Source organism: Salmo trutta, chromosome 13 (assembly GCF_901001165.1).
Source record: "Salmo trutta chromosome 13, fSalTru1.1, whole genome shotgun sequence".
Taxonomy (NCBI): Eukaryota; Metazoa; Chordata; class Actinopteri; order Salmoniformes; family Salmonidae; genus Salmo; species Salmo trutta.
The window spans coordinates 33,072,012-33,088,547 of record NC_042969.1 but is presented as its reverse complement, the minus strand read 5'-3'; the positions used below and the strand labels follow the sequence as shown (position 1 = coordinate 33,088,547).

Genomic DNA, 16,536 nt, shown 5'->3' with positions numbered 1-16,536 from the left:
AGAGTCATACAGCTAATGTAGCCTACTACCGAGTCATACAGCTAATGTAGCCTTCTACAGAGTCATACAGCTAATGTAGCCTACTTCCGAGTCATACAGCTAATGTAGCCTACTACAGAGTCATACAGCTAATGTAGCCTACTACCGAGTCATACAGCTAATGTAGCCTACTACCGCATCATACAGCTAATGTAACCTACTACAGAGTCATACAGCTAATGTAGCCTACTACAGAGTCATACAGCTAATGTAGCCTACTACAGAGTCATACAGCTAATGTAGTCTAATACAGACTCATACAGCTAATGTAGCCTACTACAGAGTCATACAGCTAATGTAGCCTACTACAGAGTCATACAGCTAATGTAGTCTAATACAGAGTCATTCAGCTAATGTAGTCTACTACCGCGTCATACAGCTAATGTAGCCTACTACAGAGTCATTCAGCTAATGTAGCCTACTACCGAGTCATACAGCTAATGTAGCCTACTACCAAGGCATACAGCTAATGAAGCCTACTACCACGTCATACAGCTAATGTAGTCTACTACCAAGTCATACAGTTAATGTAGCCTACTACCGCTTCATACAGCTAATGTAGTCTACTACCAAGTCATACATTATCTTCACAGAATGTACAGGGTTATTTGTTAGTTAATTAAAAATAACTGATTCAGCCCACAGCTTTAGTGACAGTCACATGTTAACGATAGCATGGTATGCTACACATCACGCCTGTAACTACAAGATCCACCAGTTAGTAATGATGTAAGCACTGAAGCACATCTTGTTAGGGTCTGTGGATATGTACACATCTCACTACATAAGGTAGAAACTCATTTGAGCCATTTGGGTGTCATTTGGGTGTCATTAAGGTGTCAATAGGGTGTCATTAGGGTGTCAATCGGGTGTCAATAGGGTGTCAATAGGGTGTCATTTGGGTGTCATTAGGGTGTCAATAGGGTGTCATTTGAGTGTTATTAGGGTGTCAATAGGGTGTCATGTGGGTATCATTTGGGTGTTAATAGGGTGTCATTTTGGTGTCATTAGGGTGTCATTTGGGTGTTATTAGGGTGTCAATAGGGTGTCATTTGGGTGTCATTAGGGTGTCAATAGGGTGTAATTTGGGTGTTATTAGGGTGTCAATAGGGTGTTATTAGGGTGTCAATAGGGTGTCATTTGGGTGTCATTAGGGTGTCAATAGGGTGTAATTTGGGTGTTATTAGGGTGTCAATAGGGTGTTATTAGGGTGTCGATAGGGTGTCATTTGGGTGTCATTAGGGTGTCAATAGGCTGCCATTAGGGTGTCAATTGAGATGCATATAATAATCCGGCCAATAGTAGTGCACTATCTAGGAAATCGGGTGTCAGTAGAGACAAACAGAATATAATTCAAGTCTTCAAATGACCAACTATTCAGCTTCTCAGTAGTCGCCTCTTAGTGAGAGCAGCAATACGTTATAGTCTCATCCCTGACCCTCTGACCCTCGGACAACAATGATAAACATAGACTAAATCACTATTGTTATGCCATCAACTCTACTGACGCACTTCCCACCTTTAACTGTCTCCGAGCAGTGCCAGGGATAGATTTGTGTGTTTCCTGATTTTGTTTGGAGTTTCACTTCTGCCAACCAATCAGAGGAGTCATACAGGAAGTGGAGACAACATGAAGTGAAGAAAGGTCCAGCAGACAGAGTAAGGTGAACGGAGGGTACAGGCAGTTGTAGGTGTGATACTAGCAGTAAGACTAAAAGAGAAGTGAAGAAAGGTCCAGCAGACAGAGTAAGGTGAACGGAGGGTACAGGCAGTTGTAGGTGTGATACTAGCAGTAAGACTAAAAGAGAAGTAGAAGCCAGCAGTCAAGTGTATTTCTCTAATTTTTGGAAAATATTTGATCTATTCAACATATTCACTCATATCTCCTCTGTGACATAGCTGATGTCCCCCCCAAACAATGTAAAGAGCTTTGAGAAGATGGAAAAGTGCTATATAAATCCAATAATGTCATTAACCTGCTGTTTTCGACTCTCTCTACCGCACCTGCTGTCTCGACCTCTGAATACTCGGCTTTAAAAAGCCAACAGACATTTACTCCTGAGGTGCTGACATGTTGCACCCTCGACATCCACTGTGATTATTATTATTTGACCCTGCTGGTCATCTATGAACGTTTGAACATCTTGGCCATGTTCTGTTATAATCTCCACCCGGCACAGCCTGAAGAGGACACCTCACAGCCTGGTTCCTCTCTAGGTTTCTTCCTAGGTTTTGGCCTTTCTAGGGAGTTTTTCCTAGCCACCGTGCTTCTACTTCTGCATTGCTTGGTGTTTGGGGTTTTAGGCTGGGTTTCTGTATAGCACTTTGTGACATCGGCTGATGTAAAATGGCCTTTATAAATACATTTGATTCCTTGATTGATTGATTAATGATATCATGTGAAATTACATTTTGTTCACTTACTTTTCACTGTACATTTTCCACCCACTTACTCTATGTTTTTAGACTATTCATTTGCTTTTAAATAACTTAGAAAGACAACAAAAGTTGTTTTTAAATAACTATCTTTATTCATCTGTGCATTCATCTGTACAAAAATCATCATCATCATCACCATCAGGTTAGGCACTGGTCTGTTTGTAGTATAGGCATTATAATACTGTACATCACTTTACACTTTACAATATAAAACTCAGCATTTTTAACTATTACTGTACATGGGGGGAGGTCTAACACATTGGGTTATGATGAGGACAATGGGTTTCACTATTATAAGGCCTTCCATCAGGAAACAGCAGGTTGGCATAAACCCTACTTTTCCCGCTATAGATCTTGTGATTAGCAAGTGTTGTACTTGGATGCCATTTCACACACATCATGTTCTCCTATTGAAAAGATTCACATTGACTACAAAACGTCACCAGTCTGAGGGAAGGGGTGTAGTCTACCACCTCAGGTCCAGTAGTGTTCTAGATATTGGAACATGATGCCCTTTTAATTCCTCGTGTTTATCCAAGAGAGAGCTGGCTTTCTCCGAACAGAACAGAACTGTTTCAGATCAGTGGTAGCCAGCCGTGCAGCCTCTGGTCTGTTCTCTCTTCGCTCTCCCCGTGGTCTCAGCAGCTCTCTCTCAGTCTCCGTCTCTCCGCTCACATCTCTGTCAGACAGACACAGACAAACGCACAGTCATTAGCATGCAGCAGCCTGGTACCGATGCTGAGAACAGTTATGATTCACAGCACTTATCTGTGTCTGATAACACGGTGTGTATGTGTGTGTGAGTCGGCGTGCATGTCTGTGTGTGTTTGTGTGTGTGTGAGTCTGCGTGCATGTCTGTGTGTGTGTGTGTGTGTGTGTGTGTGTGTGTGTGTGTGTGTGTGTGTGTACGTCTGTGTGCATGTGTGTGCGTGTGCGTGTGCGTGTGTGTCCGTCCGTCCGTCCGTCCGTGTGTGTGTGTGTGTGTGTGTGTGTGTGTGTGTGTGTGTGTGTGTGTGTGTGTGTGTGTGTGTGTGTGTGTGTGTGTGTGTGTGTGTGTATCTACGTCTCTGTGTGTTCTCAAACAGCACTGCCTCTCTGCTGATAGTGGTAAGAGTGATAGTCATGTACTATAGACTACTATCACTGGAGGGTGTGTAGATAGCCCACCTCAACCCTGCAGACATGGAATTTAGACACTACAGGAGATCTGGGATTCAGCTGGATACTGCATTTAGACACTAGAGGAGCTGTGATTCAGCTGGATACTGCATTTAGACACTAGAGGAGCTGTGATTCAGCTGGATACTGCATTTAGACACTAGAGGAGCTGTGATTCAGCTGGATACTGCATTTAGACACTAGAGGAGCTGTGATTCAGCTGGATACTGAATCACAGTACAAAAATGCATGAAATGAAATGTATGCATTCACTACTGTAAGTCGCTCTGGATAAGAGCGTCTGCTAAATGACTAAAATGTCAAATGTAAATGTAAATACTGCAGGGAAGAGAACCAGTCTGAGTTCCAAATGGCACCCTATTCCCTCATAAGGCTTTATTCCCTCATAGGGCTCTGGTCAAAAGCAATGCACTATACGGCTTGTAGGTTAGTGAGAAGCTAACACGTAGGTTACTACGTGTTAGCTTCTCAATGGAAAGGGAAATTGATCAAATTAAAGGCCTAACCAGCAGTAAAAAAAATTATAATATTAAAGGCCTATAGAAAATAAACTGCATGATACACTGACCTCAGATGGGTTTGAAACACTAGACTAAAGAGATATAAAGAGATTGAAACACTAGACTAAAGAGATATAAAGAGATTGAAACACTGGACTAATGAGATATAAAGAGATTGAAACACTAGACTAAAGAGATATAAAGAGATTGAAACACTAGACTAAAGAGATATAAAGAGATTGAAACACTAGACTAAAGAGATATAAAGAGATTGAAACACTAGACTAAAGAGATATAAAGAGATTGAAACACTAGACTAAAGAGATATAAAGAGATTGAAACACTGGACTAATGAGATATAAAGAGATTGAAACACTAGACTAAAGAGATATAAAGAGATTGAAACACTAGACTAAAGAGATATAAAGAGATTGAAACACTCGACTAAAGGAATATAAAGAGATTGAAACACTAGACTAAAGAGATATAAAGAGATTGAAACACTAGACTAAAGGAATATAAAGAGATTGAAACACTAGACTAAAGAGATATAAAGAGATTGAAACACTCGACTAAAGGAATATAAACAGATTGAAACACTAGACTAAAGAGATATAAAGAGATTGAAACACTCGACTAAAGGAATATAAACAGATTGAAACACTAGACTAAAGAGATATAAAGAGATTGAAACACTCCACTAAAGAGATATAAAGAGATTGAAAGACTAGACTAAAGGGATATAAAGAGATTGAAACACTAGACTAAAGAGATATAAAGAGATTGAAAGACTAGACTAAAGGGATATAAAGAGATTGAAAGACTAGACTAAAGGGATATAAAGAGATTGAAACACTCGACTAAAGGAATATAAACAGATTGAAACACTAGACTAAAGAGATATAAAGAGATTGAAACACTCGACTAAAGGAATATAAACAGATTGAAACACTAGACTAAAGAGATATAAAGAGATTGAAACACTCCACTAAAGAGATATAAAGAGATTGAAAGACTAGACTAAAGAGATATAAAGAGATTGAAAGACTAGACTAAAGGGATATAAAGAGATTGAAAGACTAGACTAAAGAGATATAAAGAGATTGAAACACTAGACTAAAGAGATATAAAGAGATTGAAAGACTAGACTAAAGGGATATAAAGAGATTGAAAGACTAGACTAAAGAGATATAAAGAGATTGAAAGACTAGACTAAAGGAATATAAACAGATTGAAACACTAGACTAAAGAGATATAAAGAGATTGAAAGACTAGACTAAAGGGATATAAAGAGATTGAAAGACTAGACTAAAGGGATATAAAGAGATTGTCCGGCTGTGGGGAATTTTTGTTTTGTTTTGAGATGCATACCAGCAAGTTCCCGGTCCAAACTGTCGATGAATCTCTGTAGGTCTCCTGTGTCTCCCATTCTGGCTGCAGAGAAAAAGGAGAGCATGTGAGAATGGAGAAACAGAGAGTGGTTGAATGGAACATTTCTGTGGAGACATGCAGCAGAAGCAGCTTTAATATCACTGGCATTTCCTCCTTTGGACCAGAGCAGGAAATGGGATCCAACTCCCAGAATTATATAAGAAGAATCTGCATCCCAAATGACACCCTATTCCGTTGAGCCCTTAGGGCCCTGGTTAAATGTAGTGGACTATATAGGAAATAGGGTACCATTTGGAACATAATGAAGGGGTCAGGACACAACCCCTGGTTTAACCAAGATGGAAAATAAGATTCACAGACTCTTATTCAGCTGTTTTTATAAAAATCTCCTCTTAAACAGCCCATAATATAAAACTCCACTGAGCCAGTGAGGCGCCTGCTGTACACCTCAGACTGACTGACGTGGAAATTCGAGTGTTATGTTTAGCTTATGTATGGCTTATGTAATGCTATGTACATCTGTCTAATGCATCTCTTAAGTAATGTTATGTAAGTCAAATGTATGTCTCTTACGTAGTGTTATGTATGTCTAATGTATGTCTTTAGTAGTGTTATGCATGTTGAATGTGTCATAAGTAGTGTTATGTTTGTCTAATGTATGTCTTTAGTAGTGTTATGCATGTTGAATGTGTCATAAGTAGTGTTATGTTTGTCTAATGTATGTCTTTAGTAGTGTTATGCATGTATAATGTGTCTTAAGCAGTGTTATGTATGTCTAATGTATGTCTTAAGTAGTGTTATGTATGTCTAATGTATGTCTTCAGTAGTGTTATGTATGTCTAATGTATGTCTTAAGTAGTGCCATGTGTGCCAGTATAATGGAGACAGACAGACTGGTGCCCCCTCAACCAGCACTCTGTGGTCTTTCAATTAACATTATTCCCTCATCTACATTTGACAATGTGGCCCCCTTTCACCCAGCCACACACAGCTGCTTCTACCCTAAACCCCCGCTCCACCACCCAACGATGAGGCTCAATAGCCCTGCAGGAGACAGGCTGTAGAAACACAGCGGCCCAGCTTTGTTGTGTAAACTCAAATCAATAGTGATCTATTGTAATGCTCTAATTATCTGTGGGAAAGTGGTAGTGATCTGTGTATGGACTGATAGTGATCTCCTACTACAAATCCATCTGGACAGATTGCTCCGAGCTAGTTTACATGGTGATGGGTTGAGATGTAATGGTGTTGGTCTCCTTACCTTTGGGCGTCACTGTTATGCCTGCAGTGTGGATCTCTTCTTCACTGGTGTTCAAACTGTTACCCAGAAACGCCTCACTGCCTGGAGGGAGAGAGAGAGAGAGGGAGAGAGAGAGAAAGAGATAGAGGGCGAGAGAGCAATAGAGAGAGAGAGAGAGAGAGAGATATATATATAGAGAGAGAGAGCAATAGAGAGAGAGATAGAGAGAGAGAGAGAGAGAGAGAGAGAGACAGAGAGAGAGAGAGAGAGAGAGAGAGAGAGAGAGAAGAGAGAGAGAGAGAGAGAGAGAGAAAGAGAGAGAGAGAGAGAGAGAGAGAGAGAGAGAGAGAGAGAGAGAGAGAGAGAGAGAAAGAAAGAGAGGTTAGACCAAAATAACATATCTACACGTGGCACAACTAATATATATTATAGACTGGGTGGTTCAAGCCCTGAATGCTGATTGGCTGAAAGCTGTATACAACAGGTATGAGAAAACATGTATTTTTACTGCTCTAATTACATTGGTAACCAGTTTATAATAACAATAAGGCACCTCGGGGAGCTGTGGTATATGGCCAATATACCAGAGCTGGATCCAAGCAGTTGTGCATAAGAAGAGCCCTGAGTCTGGTATATTGGCCATATACCACACCCGCTCAGGCCTTATTGCTTAAATATATGCCATTTGGTAGACACTTGATCCAAAGCATAGCAGCATACATTTTACATATGGGTGACCCCAGGACTCAAACCCACAACCCTGGCATTGCAAGCTCCATGCTCTACCAACTGAGCTACAGCAGACCATTCTGGTAGCTAATGTTGAATATAACTTTCAGATTGAATGATGTGTTAAATAAAATAATGCAACCCTTCATCCACAGACAGTCATACAAATCCATTCGATGTAATGGAGAAAACGTGCATTAGTTGAAACAGTGTTATTTTGTGTGACTCTAATTTCATGTAAGGTTGATGCATGTTCATGAACCGATGCTGTCGCCAGTAAAAAATGTCAAGTGTGGGTTGATGAAAGGGGCTCAAACGGCGGCTACCCACAGGCGTATTCTCCATCTGAGTCATCGTTTACGCACAAACCCCACGCGCACTCCTCCACGTATGTATGGGTCACACGACCATAAATGTTTAGACCTAAAGGCTACTCACTGCAGTCACTATTGTCTTCCACGCCGCTGTCGCTGACCACTGAGCCGTCGTCCCCTAGCCCGGTGCGCCGTTTGGCTTCAGACAAGAGCAGCTCGTATTCGTACGGGACGCTTTGGGAAGGCTCTCTCATCTCCTCAACCACGTCAGCGAACTGCTGGAGCAGATCAGTTAGCTCCAGCTCCAAGTCTGATAGGGGATTTAGAAAATGGTTTTAGTTAGAGTGGGAATAATTCAATTCATGCTGGAATATAATTATTTTACACATTTATTTTAATTAGCCTATTAATAATAGGACTAAAGTGATTAAAAGTTTTTCAAAATTTGCCATTAAAAACTAAATAATGTATACCAAACAAAATCAATCCACATTAAAAATCTACAACAGCAGGAATAAAATACAAGAAAAAACGCTGCAATAATCAATAGCATAATGATAAAAATGTAAAAATCAAGCCAACGCTCAAGACTCACCTGAAAAGTTCTCTGTAGACATTCTGAAAAGCGGGAATAGTGTGTCGGTGACTAATAGAATACAGAAACCGTTGAAGAAGTGAAGTTTGAAGATAGGTGGGGTCTTCTGTTTATAAAGCCTCCATAGACTCTACTCACAACGGAAAAGACGCGCTGTGCAGCACCCAATCAGGTCACTGAGCGCGGCTTCTGTGGTTACAGTAGTGAGTGGGCGTCTCGAAAGTAACAGTAAAGGGCGAGGAAGAAAATATGAACGGAACAGTCTCAGAAACCCCAAGATAGAAACTTATGCAACTCCATGAACGTCACCAGGACCTGGCTTTCGGGGCTTACGCCACAAATATTTTTTGCGCTAATGCTGCAATGGTGTAAAAATGAATTGTAGTCAACTGAATGCACCACTTAGGTCATGGAACTGTTGTTATGTGAAACTTCCAAAGCCATCCAACCATTATAAACACTTCTCAGAATGGTGCTGTGTCTCGTAAGGTCACTCAATGATTCATTAGTATTGTACATAACAAACAGAATATAATAGCATGATAATCATTTATTGTGACAATGTAGGATGATTGTGCTGAATATATATATATATATATATTTATTCTCATGCTGTGGTTGTTTAATAAATCAATCTGCTCTAAAATCCGATTAGTTAGGCCTGTTAGCCACCCTTACGTCATTCAACAAGATCAAAATCCCTATTCCCATGAACCTGATTGGGATTAAATGGTTGGCATGCACGCGGCACAGACGTTTCACCGGTAAAACATGAAGAATTATCATTCACCATTGACAGTGATAATGACCTAATTTCTAATAAGGTAGGCCTCATTTGGTGTTTTAGGATTTTTAAAAGGAGACAATGTTCCTTTAGCCTCTTGCAGTATGTGTAGACATAGACAATCATCCAATTTGGATGATGCATTGTATGTATATACTACAATTATTTTATACAATATGCTTCATGTCGGTACCAACTTTCATTCAGAAATGATGGCTTAATAGACTACCTATAAAAATAGCACAACACCACTGGTTATAATAACTGTAAAGCCATGTGTGGTGATCATTCCAGCACCGTTTTGATTGGGACTGCCTTGAGACAAGCATGGAAACTCTTATTGATAAATCAATCTATGTCCGATTTTTGTTTTCACTGAATCTCCGTTTGGATATTTGGTTATAATTAGGCTGGGAAATGTTAGCTAAATTGATCATTAGTCTAGCTATATAAAGCAAGGCAGCTCTTCTCTACACATGACTATAGTCGACTTGATGAGGTTCCCTGATGTTTTCCTGAACTTTCCAATACTTTTCTGATGCATTTCAGTCACTTAGCCTACTGATGCGAATATACATTTGTACACTATTCCCATTGGCTGTCCAAGTCATTTGACGTGTGTTTTTGTTGTTTAAAAAGGACACATGGTATACGTCGTTTCAATAACAATATAGCTGAAATCACTACAGGTTTCATTAACCTGCTACTGAATTTATTATCGTAATTGTAGGCTAGGCTACTTGCTGATAGATTATTTGAAGTATTATAGTAACAGTAGGCCTACCTACACAATAACCTCATATGGGGTTACTGACCACAATCCATTGAATGAATAAGAAGTGTTGCTTCATTTATTTGGCCTTGGAACATGGAAGAAAACATAGCGCTGCAGGAAGGGGTGCTGGAAGTGCTACAGATAAATTAAAATATATAATTACTCCTGTCTCTAAATGAAATCATGTCAAATACAACACTAGTATAATTTAGCCTCAGTGGATCAATAGTTTATTTAACATTTAAAAAATGCTTAAGATTGTGTTTTGTCACATTATGAGCGCATAGGCCAAGTCTACAGTCTGGAATCCCGCAATTAGGCGGTGGCAAATATAAAACAGCTGGTTGTTGAGTTGTGGCTGTCAATGAACAGCAGGCAGCAGCTAGAAGGTATTTCGCAATATTTCAAAATACAATTGCGGAAAAAATCTGTTTGAATAGACAGGGGTCACTCAAGAAGTGAGAATGAAACGTTCCAATTCATGTCACTGCCAACATAGACCTCTGTCCTACTGACTGCCTTACTGGTTGTATGCCTACACCTCTGGGGAGGAAAGATTATAGCCCTTTTACAGTCATATTTCTATATTTAGTTGGCCGATTTTAGAATTGGGGAAGCACTCTGTGATCACAGTGATCACTTGCCATTTGTGGCCACAGTTGAAATTGGAACGTTGTGGTGGAATATCTGTCCCTAAGCTGACTTCTTTCTCATCATGTATAACAGTACGTATGTTCATATGGTTACAGATAAGAACCTATTATATGTCTTATCTGACATCTCATATTCTGTTGTTCCATTCACCAGAACCATTCAGATAATCTTTTTACATTTACTTTCAATTAGTCAATTCCTCAAACCACTAAACCAGAGATAAACGTTACAGGAAGAAGGTAAAGATGCTGATTAACGAGTTGTTCTGATTGGCTGCTGCACACTGTTCAATCAGCTTATTAATTTACCTGTAGTGGGAGGGGCACAAGGTGTGTGTGTGTTGGCACAGCAGTTCCCAGGTAGGCTACAGGTACAGCTACCTCCCAGTCTTCCTCCCTACACTAGTCTGGCAGAGTGACAGGTGGGAGGGGCAGGAGAGAAGGAGAGGGTGTTAACAGTACCCAGGTAGGCTACAGGTACAGCTACCTCCCAGTCTTCCTCCCTACACTAGTCTGGCAGAGTGACAGGTGGGAGGGGCAGGAGAGAAGGAGAGGGTGTTAACAGTACCCAGGTAGGCTACAGGTACAGCTACCTCCCAGTCTTCCTCCCTACTCTTAGCAGTGGTGGAGGCAGAGGTAACCCGGACAGGTGTCGTGTGGAGGCTATGGGCCATGTGACGGATGATACTATGAACTGGGCTGGACTCCTTCAGGTCAGTCATCCATTAGTCAGTCACTTTATCACTTAATAAACCATAGGGCAATTGATCTGTCATGTCATATCTTGTATCTACGTAATTGTCTATGCTAATTACTGTAAAAACCCAATAAACATTAGTTCACCAGTATTAGTGGCAGCATTACACTCCTTGGATGTTTTAAGAATAATGCTATTATTCACTATTAACATGGAACATCATCATGTAAATATGTAAAATGTCATAGAAATGATGTGTTTGTAGGTTTTGTTAAATGCTTTTTTTATATAATTCCACAAGCATGTTTAGTCATTAGTCATGGTGCAGTAGGTTTGAACAGTAAGGGAAAAGAGGGTGAGATGCCTCAGATTATATTACAGTACCTCTGCATCCCCAATGCCACCCTATTCCCTAAATAGGGCACCATTTTTTTTTTACCCTATGGCCCTGGTCAAAAGAAGTGCACTAAATAGGGAATAAGGTGCCATTTGGGACACGACACAGTCCCTTCTTTTGCAGTAACCACTGAGGCAGTAATGCCACTGTTAATAATAGATCATGAAAGGAAGCTGTTTCCATCATAGCCTACTTCAGGGGGAACTTCCAAGGATAATCATTTCCTCATATGAATGTTTTTCCAACCTCACAACAAGGTTCTCCAGTGTTTTAAGTTCCCTATTCGGGTTCTCCTTTAGAATGTGGTACATATCAGTGGTTTACTTCACACCAATGTCTTCTAGCGTTCCTAGTCCTACATTTTCACTTCTATGTTCTACTTTAGAAGGTGCTTGTCATGGTCCATCTCAGGCAGATCCTGTGCTACGGTTCCGTTCAGATCTCGGTTCCAGAGGAGCAGGAGGCTGGGGTCCGGGTCGGGTTCATGTCCCCCCCCCCCCCCCCAGCAGCTCCTGACCCAGGTCTACCTCAGGGTGGACCAGGGGACAGGGGATGTCTACACCACCGACCACAGATGGTTATTATTGAAACTCATTCTAGATGATCTGGTAGCCTACAGGCCTTTTGACTGTTTCTTTACATAACTGGATGGATTTTTGCACTTTGATGTTTCTTGTTGCTGTATGCTTGTAATGTATAGCTGCTGCTGATAAAGAAACTATCTATCTGTCCCAGGATGGACCGAGAGGCCCTGTGTCCTGACCAACCCCAGGCTGGGGAGTGTATCGTCCCACACGACGCCATCGTGGGCCCTGAGGCAGAGCTGGTGAAGTTCACTGTGGTCGTAGAGGACATCAATGACCACGCTCCTCACTTTGACAACACTGAGATCCATCTGAGTGTCTCTGAGGATGTGGCTGTGGGGACCCGTTTCTTATTGGACGACCAGGCAGAAGACAGAGTCATGGGACGTAACGGACAGCTGCAGTACCACCTAGAGGGAGCCGGTGAGTTTTTCAGTGTGACAGTAGAAGAAGAAGCAGCCATTTTGTTTTTGGTTGTGCGACAAGGACTAGACCGCGAGAAGCAGGATCTTCATGAGATGACTCTAGTGGCCACAGGCTGTGGTTCTACCCCACTAAGCGTCACAGCAACTTTATTCATAAAAGTGACTGACGTGAATGATAACTGTCCAGAGTTTAGCCTGGACAGCACCCAGAAGGTGGTTATTATAGCGGAATCACCCAGAGACAGCAGTAATCATGGTCAGAGCCACAGACTTAGACCTGGGCCCCAACGCCGCCATTACCTACTCCCTCAGCCCCAAGGTCTCAGAACGGGCCAGGGAACTCTTCAGTCGGGACAGTCACACTGGCCTGACCAGCCTGAGAGGAGACCTCAGAGACCGCCACAAGTGACAGTGTTAGTGACAGGGGAGAGGAGGTGGTGTTGATAGTGTTAGCCAGCGGCCCCCACTGCCCCCCTGCAGACACTCAGGTAACCGTATCCCTGCTCCCCGTGCCATACCAGGAGAATGGCATAAAGATCAGGTTCATAGCAGAGCATCAAAACCAGACGATAGTGTTACAGGAAAACCAGCCCCCCACTCTTGGCTTTGCTAGAGCTGCTGGGGGGTACTAGGACTGTTAGAGGCTCATTGTCTCTCTCCATTGAAGGAGAGGTGCCATTTTCTTTGAGCCTGTAAAACGGCAAATATCTCCTGTCAACATCAAAGCCCTTAGACTATGAGATGAAGAGTGAATATCATGTTTCTGTAGTGATGCGTGGTGGTGTCGGAGAGCCTGCAGCTCAGGGCTTCCCCAGGAGAGTGATCCAGGTGAGGGTGGTGGATGTAAATGATAATGCTCCACAGTTTCTCCAGAATCACTATCTGATAGACATAGAGGAGAATAACCCTCCTGGGGCGTCTCTGCTGAGAGTCAGGGCGCAGGACGCAGACAGCTGTCTGAACGGGCAGGTCACCTACAAACTGGGCCGACCATCACACATGGTTTTTAGCCATTTTTAGAATCGACCAAAACACACGTCAGCTGACGGTTTCTGTACTCCTGGACAGGGAACAACAGGACGCTCACAGATTGACAGTTGTAGCCAGAGATAACGGCTCTCCTCCATTAGAGTCTTCCGTGATGGTGACAATCACCGTCCTGGACCAGAATGATAACGCTCCTGACTTCCTCACCCCTCACTTCATCTTCTTCATCCCTGAGAATATACCTCCCCTGGCCCAGGTGGGGAAGGTGGGGGTGTCGGACGTTGACACAGGGCTTAATGGGGAGGTGGAGGTGAGGGTGGTGAACAGCAGTGTCGGCCCCTTCGTCATAGACAACGCCCAGGGGACGCTGCGCTGTAAGGCTGATGTGGACCGCGAGAAACAGGACCACTACGAGTTAGATCTGCTCGCCACCGACAACGGACGCCCGTCACCTCTGACCTCTGTCGCCAGGGTAACAGTGTTCATCGAGGATGTCAACGACAACCAACCCCAGTTCATCCTTCCCAGCAGCAACCTGTCGTGTCTCACCATCTCCACGGGGACCAACACGGGCACCATGGTAACCAAGATCTACGCCATCGACGAGGACTCAGGGTTAAACTAGGAGATCACATACACCATCGCAGCGCGGGAATCACCGGGCACCTCTCCATCATCCCATCACCACAGTGACAGCAGCAGCAGTCCCTTCCAGCTGGACGCTCGGTCCGGTAATGTGACCTTAGCCCAGAGGCTCATGGATAAGGACCTGGGGATGCACCACCTGTTCATCGTGGTGAGTGACGGTGGGAAACCAGCCCCCCTCCACACCACCGTCTGGGTCAATCTGCTGGTCAACGACACCTTGGAACCATGTCACCTGGACACTGTACCCAGATCCCTGCTCTACAGACTGGCACAGACGCCCTCTGTAAAGCCAGCTGAGACGCCCGCCTGCGACAGACATGCCCAGTTGATCCTGCTGGTAGGCCTGGGCATCATGGTGGCCTCGCTCTGTCTGTTTCTGGTGACAGTTGTTTTATACATGAAACAGAGGAAGAGATCTAGAGGGGAACGACAGCAGAGGAGGAGGATAAATGAGAATCAGATTCCTCTACGCATTCAGGAGAGATTTTCTTCAGGAGAAGCGTTTTAATGAGAGAGATGCTTGTTCTGACTGGACTCTATAGATATTCTTCAGGAGAAGCGTTTTAATGAGAGAGATGCTTGTTCTGACTGGACTCTATAGATATTCTTCAGGAGAAGCATTATAATGAGAGAGATGCTTGTTCTGACTGGACTCTATAGATATTCTTCAGGAGAAGCATATAATGAGAGAGATGCTTGTTCTGACTGGACTCTATACTATATATAGTTGATGTTTCTTGTATACCATGTAAAAAGTATGAAATCAATTCTACAATTAAATACATTTTCACTGTTTTCACACAAAGGAGTCTCTATCTCTTTCAATATTGTAAATTGAAACGCTCTGCTTAAATGTCTGATACAATCCAACATATATTTTATCAGTAGGGCTCTGGTCCCTATTCCCTACATGGTGGCCTACTTTTGGTAGGGCTCTGGTCCCTATTCCCTACATAGTGGCCTACTATTGTTAGGGCTCTGGTCAAAAGTAGTGCACCATATAGGGAATATGGTACCATTTGTGACAGCCTTTACCTCATCAAAATGTGAGTGAGAATGAAATCAGAGACATTCAAGGAAATTATTAACTTGTGTGAACTGAGTCAGACATCAATGTTGAATAACGGATACAAATTCAAAACTTGTCTTGAATGAAAGAGTGAAGAGAAGAAAACAAAGTGAAAGTGGTTTAATCACAAGATCTTTAGGTTCTGTTTTCATTATCTTTAGCCTAATCCCTGGTCATATCTTTATGTTCTGTTTCCATTATCTTTAGCCTAATCCCTGGTCAAATCTTCATGTTCTGTTTCCATTATCTTTAGCCTAATCCCTGGTCAAATCTTCATGTTCTGTTTCCATTATCTTTAGCCTAATCCCTGGTCAAATCTTCATGTTCTGTTTCCATTATCTTTAGCCTAATCCCTGGTCAGATCTTCATGTTCTGTTTCCATTATCTTTAGCCTAATCCCTGGTCAGATCTTCATGTTCTGTTTTCATTATCTTTAGCCTAATCCCTGGTCAGATCTTCATGTTCTGTTTTCATTATCTTTAGCCTAATCCCTGGTCAGATCTTCATGTTCTGTTTCCATTATCTTTAGCCTAATCCCTGGTCAGATCTTCATGTTCTGTTTTCATTATCTTTAGCCTAATCCCTGGTCAGATCTTCATGTTCTGTTTTCATTATCTTTAGCCTAATCCCTGGTCAGATCTTCATGTTCTGTTTTCATTATCTTTAGCCTAATCCCTGGTCAGATCTTCATGTTCTGTTTTCATTATCTTTAGCCTAATCCCTGGTCAGATCTTCATGTTCTGTTTTCATTATCTTTAGCCTAATCCCTGGTCAGATCTTCATGTTCTGTTTTCATTATCTTTAGCCTAATCCCTGGTCAGATCTTTATGTTCTGTTTCCATTATCTTTAGCCTAATCCCTGGTCAGATCTTCATGTTCTGTTTTCATTATCTTTAGCCTAATCCCTGGTCAGATCTTCATGTTCTGTTTTCATTATCTTTAGCCTAATCCCTGGTCAGATCTTCATGTTCGGTTTTCATTATCTTTAGCCTAATCCCTGGTCAGATCTTCATGTTCTGTTTTCATTATCTTTAGCCTAATCCCTGGTCAGATCTTCATGTTCTATTTCCATTATCTTTAGCCTAATCCC

The 16,536-nt window shown here is 42.1% G+C and overlaps 1 protein-coding gene and 1 pseudogene across 1 annotated transcript; one reads left to right on the top strand and one right to left on the bottom strand.

Annotated features, from left to right (window-relative positions):
- Window positions 1-2,547: 2,547 nt before the first annotated feature.
- On the bottom strand, window positions 2,548-8,572 carry LOC115205679 (regulator of cell cycle RGCC). Its single transcript, XM_029771902.1, has 5 exons — window positions 8,428-8,572; window positions 7,957-8,142; window positions 6,811-6,891; window positions 5,529-5,591; window positions 2,548-3,157 (listed from the first exon to the last, which is right to left on the bottom strand). The coding sequence occupies exons 1-5, from the start codon at window positions 8,447-8,449 to the stop codon at window positions 3,150-3,152; spliced, it is 360 nt and encodes a 119-aa protein (XP_029627762.1). The 5' UTR covers window positions 8,450-8,572; the 3' UTR covers window positions 2,548-3,149.
- A 2,531-nt stretch (window positions 8,573-11,103) lies between these two features.
- Window positions 11,104-15,182, top strand: LOC115205678 (protocadherin-20-like; annotated as a pseudogene).
- Window positions 15,183-16,536: the final 1,354 nt, after the last annotated feature.